The sequence below is a fragment of the Alexandromys fortis genome, unplaced genomic scaffold (genome assembly GCF_014885135.2).
Source record: "Alexandromys fortis isolate MF-2015 unplaced genomic scaffold, M_Fortis_MF-2015_v1.1 scaffold_6, whole genome shotgun sequence".
Lineage (NCBI taxonomy): Eukaryota > Metazoa > Chordata > Mammalia > Rodentia > Cricetidae > Alexandromys > Alexandromys fortis.
The window spans coordinates 13,960,934-13,980,620 of record NW_026067902.1 but is presented as its reverse complement, the minus strand read 5'-3'; the positions used below and the strand labels follow the sequence as shown (position 1 = coordinate 13,980,620).

The 19,687-nt window shown below is 42.4% G+C and overlaps 1 protein-coding gene across 3 annotated transcripts in view; it reads left to right on the top strand.

The window, feature by feature from the left end:
- Positions 1–19,687, top strand: part of Slc12a1 (solute carrier family 12 member 1) — a 78,162-nt gene that overhangs the window by 34,678 nt on the left and 23,797 nt on the right. For all 3 annotated transcript variants that reach the window (XM_050134455.1, XM_050134454.1, XM_050134456.1), the window contains 7 exons: positions 1,165–1,266; positions 3,508–3,663; positions 6,517–6,616; positions 7,370–7,481; positions 13,030–13,170; positions 16,088–16,194; positions 18,620–18,702. In XM_050134455.1, coding sequence (XP_049990412.1) covers positions 1,165–1,266; positions 3,508–3,663; positions 6,517–6,616; positions 7,370–7,481; positions 13,030–13,170; positions 16,088–16,194; positions 18,620–18,702 — 801 coding nt within the window. The remainder of the gene's footprint in view (positions 1–1,164; positions 1,267–3,507; positions 3,664–6,516; positions 6,617–7,369; positions 7,482–13,029; positions 13,171–16,087; positions 16,195–18,619; positions 18,703–19,687) is intronic.

Below are 19,687 nucleotides of genomic sequence, written 5' to 3'. Positions count from 1 at the left end.
CACTGAGGATTTGGAATCTGCGTTTCACATGCCCCTCAAATCTCTCCTAGATGGAGTTGCTTTGAGAACCCCTTACCTGGACTATTAATTTGAGTTTTCTTTCCCAGGCCAACTAGAAGTAAGCACATTGTCTTGAGAAGGCTTCTTTGATAGTTTCATGACCCTTGTTCTCCCTTAAGGCTAAAGCTAAGAGTTTCTTGTGTGTGAAACCCACAATTTATATGTCCTTAGATGATGTCTATGAAGTTGAAGGGGGACACATATAACTCCTATTAAAGTTGCTAGATTTTTAAGAAATTAAATTAAAAAATGGTTTATATAGATAGTCCAGTAATGTACTCTTTAAGACTTCAAATGCCCTGCGCTGCATTTAAATGTCTTATTACGTGTGTGTGTGTGCATATGTGTGTGTATGTGTGTGTACACTCCTGAGTGTACACTCCTGAGCTTGCAAGTAGGTCAGGAGACAACTTGTGGGGAGCTGGTTTTCTCCTTCCACGTGGGTCCCTGGGATCTAACTCCAGGGGTCAGAATTGGCAGCATACCTTTTCCCTGCTGAGCCATCTTACCAGCCCCCTTCTGGATTTAAATGATCACACAACCAACTTTTTAAAAATGTTAAATGTTTAAATTTTAAAAAAAATTTAAAAATGTTAAAAATACCTTAAATTGCCTCCTTTAAAAATGATCTAACATATTGTACATATTAAATTATCTCCTTTAAAACCCCATGAATTTCCATCCTCAGAGCCTCTTGACTGTTTATATAGCAAGTTTGGACACACCAAAGAGGTCATTATGGGCTTAGTCCTGGTATAGACAGAGATCTGGATTGTCTATTTTCCGATTAGCAGGTTGTCTTGAGTCTCACCCCATGGAAACCTTGGCTGAACGTATGTACATAGCCTCAAAGAAAAAATCACTAACTCCTTAAACTTTGACAGATTTTAGCTGTTTCCGATTTCCAGGAAAGGTTGAGCTCCCAGGCCTTCAGAGCTGTCCACCCCCCCCCCCCCCCCCCCCCCCCCACCCCCCCCCCCCCCCCCCCCCCCCCCCCCCCCCCCCCCCCCCCCCCCCCCCCCCGCCCCCCCCCCCCCCCCCCCCCCCCCCACACACACACTCTCACTGCTCAGAGGTACACGCACTGTTCTGCTTCTCTTGCAGCGGAGCTGAACGTCATCGCCCCCATCATCTCCAACTTCTTCCTGGCCTCATACGCACTTATTAATTTCTCCTGCTTCCATGCCTCATACGCCAAATCTCCAGGTAAGCCAATATGAAAACCATAAACCTAAGCAAACAGTTAGTTTGTCTCAATAAAATGAAATAAGTCTGAAAAGTGTTCAATCTGTGCTTTTATGTTTCCTTATATCTTAGTAGGCAGCATAATCCACTTTATTTTGGTGAGTTGGGGGATGACTTCCGAAATAGAAAAAGAATCATATGAGCGATGGCCTTTTTGACCAACCGTAAAGTCAATTTTCTCCTGTGGCAATAAATTATTCATTGCAAGAGAAACCACATTTATTTCAGCAGTGGAAAAACACCACTATTTATTTCCAGGGTAAAAGTGACCACAGAAGTGGAATAAATGTATATATTTGAGACTTCCTCACTATCAATTTGTTTCCTGCCCATGGTGCTGAAGCGAAGGATGAACGGTTCCCGTAATTACCTGCTGAGTAGAGGCAATGCAGATCTAGGGTTGTGCTCATCCCAGGGGCATCAGCACACAACCGGGCTGTGCTCTTAAATGCTTTCGAATTCCACACCCAAGAGCCTTCCTCTCGCTCATCACCCTTCCTCTCTTCTCTGCTTCCACTGCCAATAAAATTCCTTCTGTTGCTTCCAGAAAGTCGTCTGGTGGGCATATGACTCTCAGAACATTTATTATCATGAGGACTTCTGTCCAAGACACTAAATAAATACTCTTTTAGAGTTTGCCACCATCCTTAGCCTTATGGGAAGGGAAGCAAGGTTTGCAAAGGAGGCTGGGGAGCCTCTATCCACGCAGGGCTACTGGGTTACAGAAAGTAACTGAAGAGTTCGAATTTTAGTGTGGTTTGTCTCTTAGCATGAATCTATAAATGCCATGTTTTGGTATTTAAAAAAAAAACAGCTACAATAATTATCAGAAGAGTAGAAAGGAATAATAGGAAAAAATAAAAGGGGGAAGAAAAATAGAAAAAAAAACATATCTAAGAAGACTCAAGTAGATACACAACCCCCAAATATGACTCCCCAAATCCACCCCACTCTCTCCCCATCCACCTGACCTCCATTGGCCTCTCAAAATGAAACAGAAGAAAAAGTTGGGCTTTTCTATTGGTGTTCTTGGAGTGCTATTTCCATCTTGTGGTCATTGAGGAAATTGCTTCTCTAGAGAGCCATCAGTTGTATTTCAGCAAGTCCAGATTTAAAGTTGTATTCATCCATTGACCAAATGCATTCTCCAGCTCGGGTTTTCCCATCCTGACCAAAGTATCCTTCACTTCAGAAAACTAATGAAAGATAGAAACCTGTGTGTATTGTAACTGTGGCAGATACTTTATAAAATATCATGCTATGCCGGACGGTGGTGGCACACAACTTTAATCCTAGCACTCGGGAGACAGAGGCAGGCAGATCTCTGAGTTCAAGGCCAGCCTGGTCTACAAGAAATAGTTCGAAGGACAGGTTCCAAAGCTACAGAGAAACTCTGTCTCGAAATACCAAATACCATATATATTGAATATTTTATATATATGTATGTATATATGTGTGTGTATATATATATCAATGTGTTGGGTTTAAGAAACATTTCTAATAGAAACATTTCCCTCTTCGTAAGATTATTTCTCTTGAAGGATCAAACACTGTCCTCTTAGGATGATAATAAGGCAGGCTGTCTCCATTGCTCTACACATGGAGCAAAGGAACCACTTTTGTAACTGGTTCTTGAGTAGAGAGGAGATTCTTCCACCCTACCTATTGCAAAGACAATGTATTTTCTAACCCACCTTCTTTTTTTTTTTAATATTTATTTATTTATTATGTATACAATATTCTGTGTGCATGCCCAAAGACCAGAAGAGGGCGCCAGACCTCCTTACAGATGGCTGTGAGCCACCATGTGATTGCTGGGAATTGAACTCAGGACCTTTGGAAGAGCAGGCAACGCTCTTAACCACTGAGCCATCTCTCCAGCCCTCTAACCCACCTTCTTTCTTCCCATTCCTGATGGTGTTGATTTCAGACAGCCAGGACACACAGAAAGCACAGAGGGGTCTGGTTGAGGGCCACCTCCTTTCCAGATGTTTTCTATTTCCCAAATCTTACAGCATCGTCTTTGGTATAAAAAAGACCTCTTTGTAGACCAAGGATCAAAGAACATAGAAAAACAGTTGATTTAGGAAACGAACCTAAAAATGTCAATTTTTTTTAATGCCAGAGGAACACATGTTATCTGCCCCCTACAATAGAGAGTGGACAGCAGCAAAAATCTTCCTGTGCTGTTTTTCCTTCCAGGATGGAGGCCGGCATATGGGATTTACAACATGTGGGTATCTCTTTTTGGAGCAATTTTGTGCTGTGCAGTCATGTTCGTCATCAACTGGTGGGCAGCTGTCATCACCTATGTCATCGAGTTGTCCCTCTATATCTATGTGACTTATAAGAAGCCAGGTAAGAGAAGAAAGGCCGCCTAGGATGGCCTTCCATGGCCTTCTCTGTCCAACCACTGAATGTTTATCATGTAGCTTACACATGCTTACACGTGGTGTGTGCAAGGCAGTCCATCACAATGCTGCATAATCTAAAGACAATGGTCATTAGCAGCATGGAGCCCTATACAAGTTGTGTGTTCATTTAATCTACACAGTGATGCTGCGCACCTGATGGTCTGAGGCTCACTTTATAGTTGTGAAGAAATTCCAAAGAATTGATCACTTGCCAAAATAAAAGTCAGAGCGTGATAGAGCTGACATTTAGATCACAGTCATATGACCACAAACCTCGCAAGCTTTCCTTCCATCTCCTTCTTCTAATGTCCTAATGAGATAGGGCCCCTGTCCTGAAGGAGTTCTCAGACTCACAGCCAAGAGTGAGTATCGCACGAGCAGTTTAACCAATTGCTGGGGAAATGGGGAGGCACAAGCAACCTTGGAGTTGTTCAAAATTCTTTCTTGGTTCACAGTTTGTACTCACAGAGCCAACTACTCTACATGAATTTAATAAATATTTGTTGAAATGAATGGATTAAGTTCTAAAACAATATCAAGCCACTTGGAGGTGGGCTATGCCAGATCCAGAGAACGAGCCTCCAGGGAGAAGAACAGGGGTAAATTGTGGATACATACAATATTAGTGATGGGTACAATTTACTGCTGGGAAAGTTCCACCCCCTTTAAATGTGCAGCCATAAGTTTTGGCAAACTTATAAGCCCTTGTCACCATCACAATAAAGGTGTGGGATTTCCCCAAGAGTCCCCTTAGACACCTGTGTGTTCAGCTCTTTCTCGAGAACTTAGCTCCTAGCAACCACTTTTCTAACTTCTGAACCTATGACTTGGTCTTTTCCAGAATACCATATAAATAGAATCATGGTATATAGTCCTTATGGATACTTTTGGGTTGGCATGAACTTTTAGATCTGTCCATACTGAAGCATGTATAAGCAATTTGTCCTTTGATATTGATGAGTGGTGTTCTATAGATGAACATACCACAAGTCTCTGCTGCTGACTGACAGTTCATAGACATCTGGGTAATTTTCAATTTGGAATATATATGTTATGTACAATTTTATATATTAGTATCATATGTGTTATTTATATATTAATATATACATATAATTTAAGTGGATAGGTGTTTTTATTTTTGTTGAGTAAATGCTTAGGAGCAAGACTGCTTGTACACAGTGTCTGTAACTTCACTGCCAGATTGTCTGCCACAATAGCAGTATTAGTTTCCATTCCAAACAGCAGCCTAAAAAGGTGTCCTGGTCACTCCACACCCTTGTCAGCAGGTAGCATTGCCAGTTGGTTTCTGAAGTCCCTGTAATAGAGGCGTAGTCCTAGCCTCTGTCACTCAGTGTGCATTTTTCTAGTGACTAACGACACTGAAAATCGTACATGCCATTTATACATCTTATTAAGCAGCTATTTAAATCCTTTGTCTTCTTTTTTTACTGCTTTCTAACTCAATGTGAGGCTTCCTTGTGTAGTCTGCCCGCTTGCAGTGTGTACTTTCTAACTATTTTCTCCAGGCCCATGGCTTCTCGCTTCATTTACCTGATAGTTCACTTTTATCAATGCACATTCTTATTTTTTTAATCAAGACTAATTGATCTTTCTTTTTATATTTTATCTTTTGTAATGTGTGAGTGTGTGTGTGTGTGTGTGTGTGTGTGTGTGTGTGAGAGAGAGAGAGAGAGAGAGAGAGAGAGAGAGAGAGAGAGAGAGAGAGAGAGAGACCTGAGACATCTTCCCTCAACCTAAGGCTACAGACATTTAGAACTTTTGCTACTTTGATAATTGATTACAGTCCATTATCTACTGCAGTTAATTTTGGTATATAGTATGGTTTGCAGTTCCTTCTTTTACATATGAAGATCAAATTGACTAGTAGAGGGTTTTGCCTTAAGAGGGTGAGTACCGGGGCGGCAATTTAGCTCAGCGGGTGAAATGTTTGCCGTGTAAGCCTGAACACCCCGAATGCAATCTTTCAAGCCTACAGAGGAAGGAGAAAATCCCACTCCCAAAACTTGCCCTCTGACCACCAACACATTTGCTGTGCCATGAGAGCGCACGCACGCGCGCACACACACACACACACACACACACAGAGTCAACACTTCATATTACTCTGCTCGATCGTCAGATAGAATATTCACTTGTGCCCACGCTCCGCAAGCCTTGGGAGACCTGCCATCCAGGAAGATCTGTCAGTTCGCCCCTGAGACTCCCATCATGAGACTTACCAAGTTCATTTAATATTTAAACACACTGCTTTTGAAGCAGAGAGAGCGCTGAGCTCCCTCTTTGAAAGGTTAGTTTCTGGCAGGCCAGACTGAGACACTCGCTAAGAGCCTAAAACTCTCCTCAAGACCCCCACAAGCAAAACTTCCCAAGCTGATGAGCTCTGCCGCTCAGAAGAGAAGGATGACTGCGCACTACCCCTGCACACAGAAATCCCTCTTTTGTTTCCTATGAAGAATCTGTGAAGGCCTTGGGCTTTCTGCCTGTGTGGGCATCACCACGCAACCTTTCTTACTGAACAGGCTTTCTGGGGCTGCAGATTTACACTGTGACCCTGGCTGGAAGGGAGGCACGTTCCTAAGGATTCACGTGGTGCTCACGGGAGGGTACAAGGCTCTTTCCAGGAAACCCTATGTTGTATTTTCTCTAACTTGGGCTCTCATCACTGCTTGCATAGGCAAGAAAACTTGCAGGAGAGAATGGTTTACTAAAAAGTATTCAAGGCATGCAGAGAAAAGGTCAATTTTGGGGAGGTACCAATTTCCTCCTTTGTCCACAGATGTGAACTGGGGTTCCTCCACCCAGGCGCTTTCCTATGTGAGCGCTTTAGACAATGCTCTGGAATTAACCACAGTGGAAGACCATGTGAAAAATTTCAGGTAAAGTTGGTTTTGGGGGGTCCCCTGGTGTTCCACATTCCAAGTGTCTTTCATTTAGAGGAAGCCAAATACATCAGTGGGGCTGCGAGTAGCTTTGTGGGCTCATTTCAGACATGAATAGCAAAGCTACCTAATTTCACAGTGGCAGAAGGCCTGCGTTCTTGGATAGAATTCACACTGTTACCAAGAGCAGAAATGAATGTGTTTTTCCTTCCGTTTTGAGCTCTGCCCGCCTAGAGCCACAGCTCCTCACCCTGCTGTGCCATTTTTGGCGCCTGGAGTCACAAAGATTTAAAGGACGAGATGTCAGATCCCCATGCGTGTTAATCCCCGGTCTTATCTGCATTCAATCTGGGACTGGGTGGTTTAATGAATTCCCTGAGGAGAAGCAGTGATTTTTAGATCTTCATTAGTTATATATAATGGTGCTCACAACATAAGCCAACAAGGGAGGTTAGTGAAAATACTGATGAGAGATGGACAGGCTGTCTGGAGACTTGGGGTGATGTAGTGCCTAAAAAAGAAAGACAAGGGGAGCCTGGGACTACCCTTTCCCTACTTCATACTTCTGCTGTGATTAGTTAAACAAAACTTCCTAAGACGACAAGATGCAGTCAGGATAATTCAAGGACTCTGGTGGGAAATCCAAGAAATTATTAAGGAAATGGATGTTCCATTTTTCCACGTTTTCTGATTTTTTCCTTTACACATGCTTCTTGCACTGGCCAATGCTCATGTCTTCTTTCCTTTCAGACCCCAGTGCATTGTCTTAACAGGGGGACCCATGGCAAGACCTGCTCTCTTGGATATAACTCATGCTTTTACGAAGAACAGCGGCCTCTGCATCTGCTGTGAAGTCTTTGTGGTAAGAGTTGCATTATCCAAGGGGAAGTATTCACCCAAGGGGAGTATCCACCCAAGGGGAGTGCTCACCTAAGGGGAGTGCTCAACCCAAGGGGAGTGTTTACCCAAGGGGAGTGCTCACCCAAGGGAAATGCTCACCCAATGGGAGTGCTCACCCAAGGGAAGTGTCCACCCAAGGGGAGTGCTCACCCAAGGGGAGTGTCCACCCAAGGGGAGTGCTCACCCAAGGGGAGTATCTACCCAAGGGGAGTGATCACCCAAGAGGAAGTGCTCACCCAAGGGAAGTGCTCACCCAAGGGGAAGTGCTCACCTAAGAGGAGCACTCACCTTGAGATATTCTAGGTGCCACAGCTGATACCTACAGTAATAGGGAAGTGACAGGATAGCTTGAACAAGAGTTCTCTTTGATTCAGAACTAGCAGAAAAAGTAATAGTGAATTTAAATGGATAGATGAAATATATTTCTGATTTCTCAGGAGACCACTTAAAAGTGATAAATATTTTTAAGTTATGGCCTTTGACTCAAGAACATAACTAGCTCAGAAATAAAATGGAGATATCTGGGTTGATAACTGTCTAAATTAAAACAGTGGGAAAGATCATACCAGAACACTCATGAGTCTATGGAAGCCAATAAGAAGAAACCAAACATAATGGCCTTATAACCACACGTGGATTTTAGATGAAATATTTAGATAATTGTGATGACACTACAAATCTCTGGAGAATTAAGCTAAGCATTCCACGCCTTTGACAGAGTTGAGCAAACTTCCTGTTGTTTGAGACTGTGCGGGGGACTAACAAGGGACTAGAGGTTTTTCTAGAAGGTTTTCCAAAGTAGATGCTAAAAAGTAAACAATAATTATTTACCAATCCTCCAAATGAATACAAAGCATTGAAATTAAAATTAAAGTTTATCTAAATCCTCCATACTAACCTGCCTTTGCGTGTATTCTCATTTTTCTCCTTCTCTCTCCTCTGTCTGTGTGCTCTCTCTGTGTCTCTCTCAATTTAAATGTTTATCAACGTGTGTTTACATGACTAAATACTTACATAGTCTTCAAAGCATCTTCCCAATTTCTTATTTGATCTGCAAGCACTTAAGACACAGAAAACAAAGAAACTCTTGTTTTTATTTTACTAACTGGAAAAAAAAAAAAGAAGCAGGATGTTAGGATGTACTGGACCATCCTAACAAGAAAATGGCAATTGGGATGTCGTGGCGGCCTCCCAGGGCGCCTCTTGTTAGGCCATGAGGAAGAAAGCCTGGACGGCCTGAGAGAACAGTCACAAAGACCACTATTTACATTTCCAGTCTTGCTAAGGAATGCGTGTGAGGGCAGTCAACGCTTCAACGACACAGTGAACTAATTTGCCATATTGCATCTTAAGAAACACTCAAACATCTAAAACTTAGCAATATCCTAAATGCTATGAAAGTTGGCCACGTTCTCTTTCCTTTTCTGTGCTTAGATGACAGTAACTCAAGCAATATTACTAAATACAATTATCCAGTGGGGTGGAGAGAGCTACTGAGTCGGGAAGATTGACAGGTTAGGTTATGGCCAACTGTGACTCCAGAGAATTTGTTAAAAACTTATCAAGAGCCTTTCTCTCTTATTATCAACTTTAGTGCCCTGCATTAGTGGATTTCATTTTGGCCAATATAATATAGAAACCGGTTTTGATGGGATAAGCAGTTTGGGGTGTTTTTCTGCCCTAGCAATTTAGAGAAAATTTGGTTTAGCAAGCAAGAAAATTTCTTCAGGACCGGAGAAATGAACAAGAAATATAAACAGTCATATATTGGCAAGGGAGAAAAGGTCTTCCATGGAGACAAGAAACCCCGCTTTTAACTAACCCTTTGATTCCTTAGCTGCAAAAAGGACTACAGTCCTGGAAAACCTTTTCATGTGAAGTAAGTGTGTGATCTGGTAGGTTCATACATATGTTGGACAACACTTCACATAACTGTGCTGATGTCTCCGTGAAAGCCCTGTGAGTCCGACTCCCCAATGCCAAAATTCTCTTGGGAACAGAAAACAGTTACTGCATCGATTAAAGACTTCCCGGTTAGTTACTTCCTGTGAACTCCTGAGGCTGCGGATGCTGTCAGAATGTTTAGATTCAAGGCTCAGCTGTCAATCATCTTTCCAAGGAAACAGATGGAAAGGGATGCAGGGGAGGCAGCGTACCACTGGAAATGTCTTTCCCCAAAGAATACTGATGATGGTTAAGCCAGCCTTATGGAAATGTTAAGTAGTGATGATGGGAAGGGAGATACAATTTTGTTTTCAACTCCAGGAAGCAAGTTCCCCGGGGTCTTTGAAACTGACAATCAAATTTGGAGCCACTATTTAGCTACTTATTAGCTTTGATTCATTTATACACGTAGCTTAGTCTCTCTGAATAAAAGAATCATCTGTTTTAGGGTCATCGTGAGAATTATATGTGACTTCATGCACTATTTTGTGTCTGTCAAACAGTGAATACTGAATTAACTTTGTTATTTTTGTTAATGTTGTGATGTTATTATTGAGAGAGTATGATAGTTGCTATTTTCGTTCCTGAAATACGTAGTCTTCAACCAAAGCCCAGATACCCTCAGGTCCAGGCAGTGGATCTGCTAGACCCCTATGCACCTAACTCATGTTCAGCCATGAAGAGCTAACCCTTCACCCTCTCCCTTCCCTTGTCTTTTTCTTGTTCAGCTTCCAAATTTCAGATGAGGGATGCTAAACTCTTTGTGTCAGTGGGCCTTTATAAAGACGCTAATAAAATAATGACATTACAAATAGAGGAAGAAGGAAATGACCTAAGAATGAGCAGTAGGGTATATGACATGGTTCATGGGCCAAATCAGAAAAGGAGAGAAATTAGCCTCCAGTAGTTCCAACCAGAGAAGCAATGAAAGCAAAATCACGAGTCTCTCAACATATGGAAGCATAGTTGATATAAATATACACATTTTTCAAATTGGAGAATTAATTTGTGTGCTCATATTTGGGAATGCTGACAGAAGTTAATCTCAATAATATATTCGTTGGGCGATAAAATCCGTTTTTGTGATCATGGCATATTTGACTATTGGTTAATGATGCTCCAGAATGTCCCCCTTCTGTTGGTGGCTTTAGCCTTCTTAAGTGCCTTACAGTCTAACTCATATTAATGAGCACGCTACGAGAACATCGTAATCCCTTTTAGCAAAAAGAGATTCTGTATGAAATATTTTTATGACTTTTCAGTATGGCAAACTCAGTCATTAAAATAAATCTCTCTGTCACCATTAATGTTTAATCCAGATTTTTGTAATACTAACAGACATACGTTAGATCTATTTCTTTAAGTAAGCTCCATTTTCCCCAGGAGTTTACAGTCATTACAGGGTAGCTTAGGACTCTGATGGTCTAACATCTTTCTCAGTTGTTGGTTGTTCTTCTGTCTGATGGTTGTCATCAACATTAAGCGACCTTCAGTACAATATTCTTTCCTCCTCTTGTCGTGGGTGAAGCCTAGAATGCCCACGGGAGGGCTAGGAGTTTAAAAGGCACTGACTTCTGGAGCCCTGAGTGAAACTTCTCCCATACTATCTATCATACCTTCCTGAGGTCCAGGTCTTCAGACTCCACCTTTTCCATCTTCATTGAAAGCTCTTGCTTTTTGACTAACATAAGTGAATCAATTTTGGCGGAATATTGGTAACTTCTAGAACATATGCTGGCAAACTACTAGCTACATAAAGAACAATTGATCCAATTTAAACAAAGTACCAAAATGGAAATGGCCCCGAAGCTCAATTTGTGCTGTATGACAGAAATATAATACATACTGTATATATAATTTAAAATCTTCTAGTTGTCAAGTAAAAAGACAAAAGATAGATGAAGTTATTTTAATAATTTCTTTTGTTTAACTCAAATATATCCAAAATGTTATTTCAACATGCAATAATCACAAATGCTAATGAGGTTATGTTACATATATTTGTGTACCAAGACCTCTAGGATATCTCTTATGCTCAGGGATAACATGTGGATGAGAGCTGTTATATTGGGCAGTGGTGACCCAGAAATTGCCTTATTTGTATAAATATATTTTCCCTCAAGAAAGGACACCATTTGTGCCAGCGAGTCAGTCCAGAGCCACATTTAAACCCAGCACTCTGACTCCCAGCTCAGTGACATTCCAAAGGTGCGGTAGAGCAGACACAATACAGAATTAGGCCTGGGATGTCACTGAAATTATGAACATCCACTTGCAATGGCAGAAGTAGGCTGCAGGTAGGCACCTGGTGCTTTCTAAGCTTAGCACGAGATGCCTTACACTTACTGTTACTACTCAGACAGCCATGCAGGAAAAGGGCGTTTATTCCCACATCCAGAATAAGATTTCAAAGCTCAGAGATAAGCCATGACCTCCAAAGTAGCCAAGCGTCGTTGGGCTAGAAACGGTCTGTCTGACACCAAATCTTGTACCTTATTTTCCTGCATCCCAAAGTCCTTTGTTTCCCGTCAAAGACCCCTGAGTCTTCTATTCTAAGTGCAGTCTGGGGAACCAGTAGTGTCTGGATCACCTGGAAGTTTATCAGAAATATGGACACTTATGCCCTACTCTATACCGTCTAGGGGCAGTTTCACCACATGGGATCAAGATGTCAAAGGACTTGATATCAAAGACATCCAAACAAAATACAAATCCCTCTTTAGACTGGAGAAAGTAGGTAGCTCACATGTGTCGGGCCAGACGCATAGGCGACAAACAGAAATACCTCTGGGACTGCATTAAGTCATGAGAAGAAGAGGAGGAACCTGAACCTTGAAGGAAGAGGACCTGTTAGTTGAACATTGGATTCCAGAATTAAACCTTGAGCTTACTAGATGCTTTACCACCACCATGCCTGCCTTGGCTTCCCTTAGCCTATCTCATTCTCTCATGTCATGGACACAAGGCCTTTCGTCCCCACCAAATTTAATAAATGAGGAGGAAGCATTAACTTGCCCAATTATAAGTGTATTGATGCAGGGAAAGAATAGAATGAAGGAATTCTTACCACACCTACAGGCAGTGCTTAGGCACCAATAGAACTGTCGGGATGTGCGCTTGTGGCAGAACTTGCAGTTCGTCATACACTGGCTCCCAAGAGATATGTCCATTTCTTGACATTGGAATCTAACTGAGATTTCTCTGAGGTTCATAAACGTGGCTCTCACTGTAGAATCACAGATTGCTTGTGGATTCATCATGAGCCTCTTCAGTCATGTTCTGAGTGTTTTCCCCGTGTGCCACCAACACCCTCAGCTTTTTGTTTCCATTCTGTAGAAGGCAATTGTTTATTAAGCCTGGATTTGGGGTTGAAAATGAGTTCTAGTTCAAAATGAGCAGCACAGGTCCTCTCCCAAAACAAGGTTCCCATTTAAGGGGGTACATTTCCCTCAATCCCGTATCTTCATTCAATGGGGCTTGACTGGCTGGCTTGGTCACTTGGAAAACAACAGCAGTGTGCCGTATAAGAGTTGGGCTTCTAACTAATATCTCATTGCATCATACAGGGCCCTCGCAAGCTGTGTGTCAAGGAGATGAACAGCGGCATGGCTAAAAAACAGGCCTGGCTCATAAAGAACAAAATCAAGGCTTTTTACGCAGCAGTGGCAGCAGACTATTTCCGAGATGGTGTCCGGAGTCTCCTTCAGGTAAGGCAGGCACCGAGGGAGTGAGCCCAGAGGCAGAAGACAGCATCTGGTGGATGAAGCACCTCAAACCAATGGCTAGCGTTAGGCCACTCACCAAGGAAGCATCGGAGACCGAGACAGATGACCAGGGAACACATTTCAAATTCTCTGTGACGGGCAAAAGCCGAGGTTCTGTTACACTGAACTAGAAATGATCGACTGGAAGCAGAAAATGAGTTTGCCTTTGGCTACCAGCACCGCTCTGTCCCCACACTCATTGAAATGCAAATTTGTTCCAGTGGTTGAGGACATTCAGGACCCTATTAAAACTTCAAACTCTGCCTCTCCTACAGCAGGTAGCCATGGTCCGGTCAGGCATCTTTCCTATTTTTTCTTTTGCAAATGACGGGTGGGCAGCTGCAAGACTCCACTAATAAATGCATGTAGATCAGGGTGGAAAACCGCCCCAGCCTTGGGAATTATTTCCAGAACGTTAAATAGATGTGATCATGTCTATGGCTACATGCCGGAGTCTGCCCTTTTCTCTCTCCCTCGTTCTTTCCTTTGCCCTTCCCTCTTCTACTTCTGTAGTGAATACAGAAACTGTTCCCCAGTTCTCATCTCAGTAATTTAAAATACGAAAAAAAAATATAAAACAATCCAAAGACTCTCTGAATATAGCATTTGTGTATTTCAAAATATTAGCCTAGTGACTGCAATAATATTAGCTGGCCCACAGAGGGAGGCAATAGGAAGTTCTTGGCTCTGAATTTGCAGCATCCCAGTCTCGCCACACCCTTGGATCAGCTGATCAGCCTTGGCAGTTACAGCCTCTGTCCAGGCGTTCTATAAGAATCACCTGTCTGGCAAGACACCCCCACTTGAGTAACAGCAGCATGCCCATTATAGAGATAACTAGAGACTTTTGTTTGGATTTGAGGCCTCCTCCACACTGGAGAACTCTTTTCATAGAAACCTGGTCAAGAGCCTGTGAGTAGGGAAGTCACAGACCCCAGAGGAGAGACCACTCTTCTTGATTTATTAAATAGACACTGTGTTTATGGCCACAGATTAGGGCTGGTTCCAGCCTTCATCAGAGAAGCTTCTTTTGCAATAGGTGTTACTTAATGTTGAAAGACTCACAACTAGTCAATGTATGAAGAGCAAATGATTGTGGTGTACTGAGCCCTAAAGGGGTTAGCAACATCATCCTCTCCAAGGCTCAGGGACGTCACAGTAGAGGGAGACAAAGAATGTTAGAGTCAGGAGTTGGGGCTGCTACAAAATAGCATCTTCCAGACATGACACGGGCATCACAGCCATGACTCACTGCAGCCGTGGTTACCGGCACAAGACCTACACAATATTGGACCAAGACTGATTTTATCATGCATAGGGGAGGAGACTCCGGAGCCTCACCCCCTATAGAAGGGCTATGGGCAATTTATGGGTGCGGGGGGGGGGGAATAAAGTCATTTCTTCAGCTATATATCCACCAATAAGTTGACTGTGTGCCAGTTAGTAGCCTCATGTGTATTTATGGCCATGCAACTGACCACAGTTAAACTCAGTGGACTAAGAACATGGCCATTGAGGCTGGAGAGATGAGCCCTGCTTCCTCTTCCTGAGGTCCTGAGTTCAATTCCCAGCAATTACATACTGATATTACTGATAGCTTACAACCATCAGTAATGAGATCTGGTGCCCTCTTCTGGCCTGCAGGCATATATGCAGGCAGAACACTGTATACATAGTAAATAAATAAATTAAAAAAAAAAAAGATGGCCATCAAAACAGGTGTCAGCATGTTAAGGAAAAGGGCTTCAGCAGAAGGCAAAGAGTAGAGAGGGCCTGAGGGGGCATGAAAAAGCCCAGAATTCAACATAGACATGAATAAATTTGTCAAGGTTTTTTTTTTTAAATAGTAAAAGAATCATGAAAAAAATGAAAGTAAAGAAACATTCAAAAATGTAAAAAAAATTGAATATGCAGCTTCACATAAAGCACACACCAAGTGTATGGAAGGCCAAGTTCATGCCGATTGTGTCTATGTCCTTCTACTCGGGACTGTGTCCTCTAGCATGGCTGGTGCTGGACGCTTCTCTAGTATCTTCAGGACCCAGTGACCTTCCTTCATTAGCAGCTCTCCTTATCTCTACTTGTCAATGTTCAATTAAACTTGAAGATCCAGAACGAATGTCGCTTCCCCATGAAGCTGTGAGCCATCAGCTGGAGCGCAAGTGTCCCTGGGCTTCCTCTGTTGCATTTACTCTTGGGTTACAACTGCTTATGTACAGCTTGTCTCCTCCATGTTATTCCAAGCTCCAAGTACCTCAGACATCACTTTGTAATTAATACAGACTTGATAATATGACCACATTAAATCTGATTAACTGGAAGCCATATCCTGTCATTTAAAGTTGACCGAAAATTTTGATATGAAATATAATGCCTAAGGACACTACCATGCAGAAGCAGTCTGTTTGGGAAGCACAGTTCAGTCATTCTTCGGTAAATAAGAGAAGGAAACTTTCAATGGTCCTTGTATACAGAGATCGCCAAAACATGGATTTTATCGTTGATGACATTTTGGACATCACTGTTGGAAATGAGTTCTGAACCTCTGCACATCGACAGTTAAGCCAACCCTTACTTGATTTTAAATTATTGAACCATTTTAATGAGTGTGTCAGAAGTAATGCAAATGACTGCTAATTTAGCAAAGCTACATTCCTGTCATCTAAAACCCATTTATGGCTGAGATGATTCAGAACTGATCTTCCTATTTTATGCTTGGGTACGGGCATGAAGGACATACATTAAGATGTAATCTAATCTTCAGAACATTACTCCAGTGCTCTTTGACATCGTTTTTCATTTGCAGTAGTATTTCACTGGCACCGGAAGGATTGCTCATGTGTTTATGTCCTCTGTTTAGGCCTCAGGCTTGGGGAGAATGAAGCCAAACACTCTAGTGATTGGATATAAAAAGAACTGGAGGAAAGCTCCCTTGTCAGAGATTGAGAACTACGTGGGAATCCTACAGTAAGTGATGGCTTCCAGGATGGGCCCCTGTTGATGATGCAGTGACCAGGGTAGCGGGCAACCTGGACACACAAAGCTCTCTGTGTCAGATTCACCTGCTGGAGAAGAACGCATTCTCCTGCTCCTGTAAAATCTTTACCAAAGTGGGAAAATAAAACCCCACACCACCAATAAGTGGAAGGAGTTGAAGTATCCATGGAGGTTGGGTGGGGTGATATTGGAGTCAAGAAAAGGCAAATGTTTAAGGTATACAGGTCACCCAGGTATATAATGTTTAAGGAATAGCCTGAAAGTCTTTTACTAGATTGAAGACAAGGGACAGGTAGAGGAGAAGGAAATTTTCTTTGGAAACATTTGGGATCCTGGGTTGGCTGTTATGTCAACAAACAGGGTGGAGAAGGAAATGCAAGTGTAGATAAGATATAATCTTACATATCTATCTTATATGACCAGAAGATATAAGAACTGTGTAATCAATCAAATCCTCATAATCCAGTTTTTGATGTAGCATTCCTGTGATCAGCCTCTCCATCATCCCAAACACTCAATTCCAAGGATCAAAATGATAGAGCCTAGTAACATCAAACTGAGGAAGCCTCTGGCTTTTACAACACGTTAGCAACTGGTGTTCTTGGTAGTAAAATTCAATATTAACTAACGTGATCCAAGTTTTCATTAGTATAAAATTGAATAATTCCACCTCCAAAGAGCAATCGAGAGGAAGGTAGCCACATCCTGCTAGAGCGAGGCTACGGTTACAATCGTGTAGTGTCTTACTATCTTCCTATGAACAAAAGGTTTGAAATGTCTGTATCACAAATATGGTTGATTTCACTTAGAATCTGTCTTAGTTTTTTTTATCACCTTATAGTTTGATGAGTTAGACATCTAACACATTTCTTATTGTGCCCAAATCAAAGTGGACCAGGCTAGATTGTCCATTATACCATAGGAGGCCCTGGTATCAAGTCCTACCTTGCCTTTCCAGCTCCTAGAAGCTGCCCAGGAGTGGATGCGACTGGTGGCCCTCTTTTTCCACCTCCAATGCAGCCATAGCCACAGTGCACAGACCTCTTCTGTCTCTCAGCCTCACTGTCAAGCACCCTTGTCACTGCCTCTGGCCCAGGCAGACGCTGTAGGATGCTCTCCCCTTTTCAAAGCCTTGACCCCTTCGTCTTGTGAGGAAAAGCATTCATTGGCTTTAGGACTTAAGATGCGCTATCAAGCCCATGCATCTGCCTATGAAAGAATCAGCATGGTCTTTGTGAAACTAATTATCTAGCTTTTCATTATCCAGTTTAAATAGAAACAAGGTTTGCTTATGTAGAGTTCTGTCTTAGAATACACCTACTTTGTTAAGTGAAGATAATTTACGTTTGAACTTTGAGTGGAACTTCTTCCTATCATTCCCTGAAAGTTCTGGTCGACTTCTTATTGGGAAGCTTGTTGCTTAAGATGACCATCACCTACATCAGTGATACTGTGGAGGGAGACCTGAGCAATCAATCACAGACCACAGTGATACTGCAGAGGGGGTCCTGAGCAATCAATCACAGACTACAGTGATGCTGCAGAGGAAGGCCTGATCATAAGGAATTCTGGGTCTCAGTTCTGCAGATGAGCCAATAAGGGAACTTCCAGAGTAAGAAACATTTAGTTAACACAAATAATAATAATAAATAAGGCTTGCTTCCAGATCTATAACGTGTACTACAGTAGCTGAGATAAACCAACCGCTTTTCCGTCTCGTCTACATCCTTTAACTTTCCTTAGGCTGGGGCTGAGAAGACATCAGAGCCATCTGCGAGGACACAGGACTTCCAGGGAGAAGCACTTCTCTGAAGCCTGTGCAGAATCTGTAGCAAAAGCTCCTCAGAGAAACCAGAAATCTTTTTGTTTGTTTGTTGGCAGGGTTTCAACTCTGTAGTCTTAGCTGTCCTGGAAGTCACTATGTAAAGCAGGTTGACCTCAAACTCAGAGACCCACCTGCCTGTGCCTCCCAACTGCTGTGCTAGAGACATTTTAAACATAAACTTGTTGCCCAGTGTCCCTGGAGATGTCTTACCAGTGACAGGGAGGGAAGGCACATAATTTCAGAAGATTTTTGCCATCTATAAATGTTCCATTGTAAATATATCAGATTGTTTTGATCACCTAATAATAGATTAATTATTTTAAAGTGTGTAGAGAGCTACCTGATGGGACTATGAGAACAAATCAGCTTCAACCTCCACCCAAAATTTATTTTTTAATGGTACAAAGGAGAGAAAAAAAAAAACTCAAAGAAGACATCAGCTCTTAGCTGTGTTCTGAAGTGAATTTCAATAGCTTCATGATATCAAAATCCTAGAGACAAGTTTAATATTTACCCTGTGTGAAGGTAGAAGAAAACATTGGAAACTTAGTATGTTGCTTCTCTTTCCAGCGACGCCTTTGACTTTGAGATCGGTGTGGTCATCGTCAGGATCAGCCAAGGGTTTGACATCTCTCCAGTTCTCCAGGTCCAAGGTGAGTATTTTCCTTATCCTCTCAACAGATGGTGACTTTTTCCTCTGGGGTGGGGTCAGAACAGTGCCCAGCATGGGCAAAATGCTTCTCCCTCAGCCCATGCTGTGTGCACTGCACGTGTGCTTTCCCGTGGCTCACACAAGTAGCCTTTGTCCTCGTATTCAGAGATATAGACTAACTCAGGGTAGCTAACGATTTTTCTTATTGTAATACCACAAAGCCAGCACCGAGGTAAATGAACACCTTCAGTAAAGTAGAATGCCAAATTAATTTCTGCAGGGTGTTTCAGAAAATGAAGACCCCCTCCCCCATGGAGAAGTATGTATTTTGCTTTCAGCTGACAAGGACTGGTTTGTAGCCACCGTGGAAATGAATCTGAACGTGTCAGGTCTGTGAATCTCTAAGTAGCGCACAGGCAGAAACACTCGTTCAGATCAGTACTATTGCTTCACTACAGAGAATGTGGTAGAGTTCTTTACTCTTAGAATTTAAATGTATCCTTTTGGTGTATGAAGCAAGGAGAGCCACAGGTGAAGAGTTTCTGAAAGATTAGGATAGAACACAAGCCCTCCTTTTCAGCTGAGCTTTTCTACTGAGTCTTCTAATGTTGCAAAGTAAGATAAGGGGAGAGCCTGGGACACCTACAATAGAGCACGCAGAGTGCAGGTGAAGGTATTGGCATTAATGATAATATAGTATTAATAAGCCTGGTTTCTACACTTACGAAACTGGCATTGTAGACGGGAAATGGTTATTAGTGTGGTCGTTATGTATGAATGAGAAATTATGGTTAAAAGGGGCGGGCATCTAATTCCCAAAGAGGCTTCCTGGAAGAAATATGGTTTGAGGTTGTTGTGGTTTGAAAGAAAATGGCCTCCCAAAGGGAGGAGCCCTATTAGGAGGTGTGGCCTTGTTGGAGGAAGTGTGTTACTGCTGGGACAGGCTTTGAGATCCCTTTTGTTCAAGCTTCCCTCAGTGTGACTTG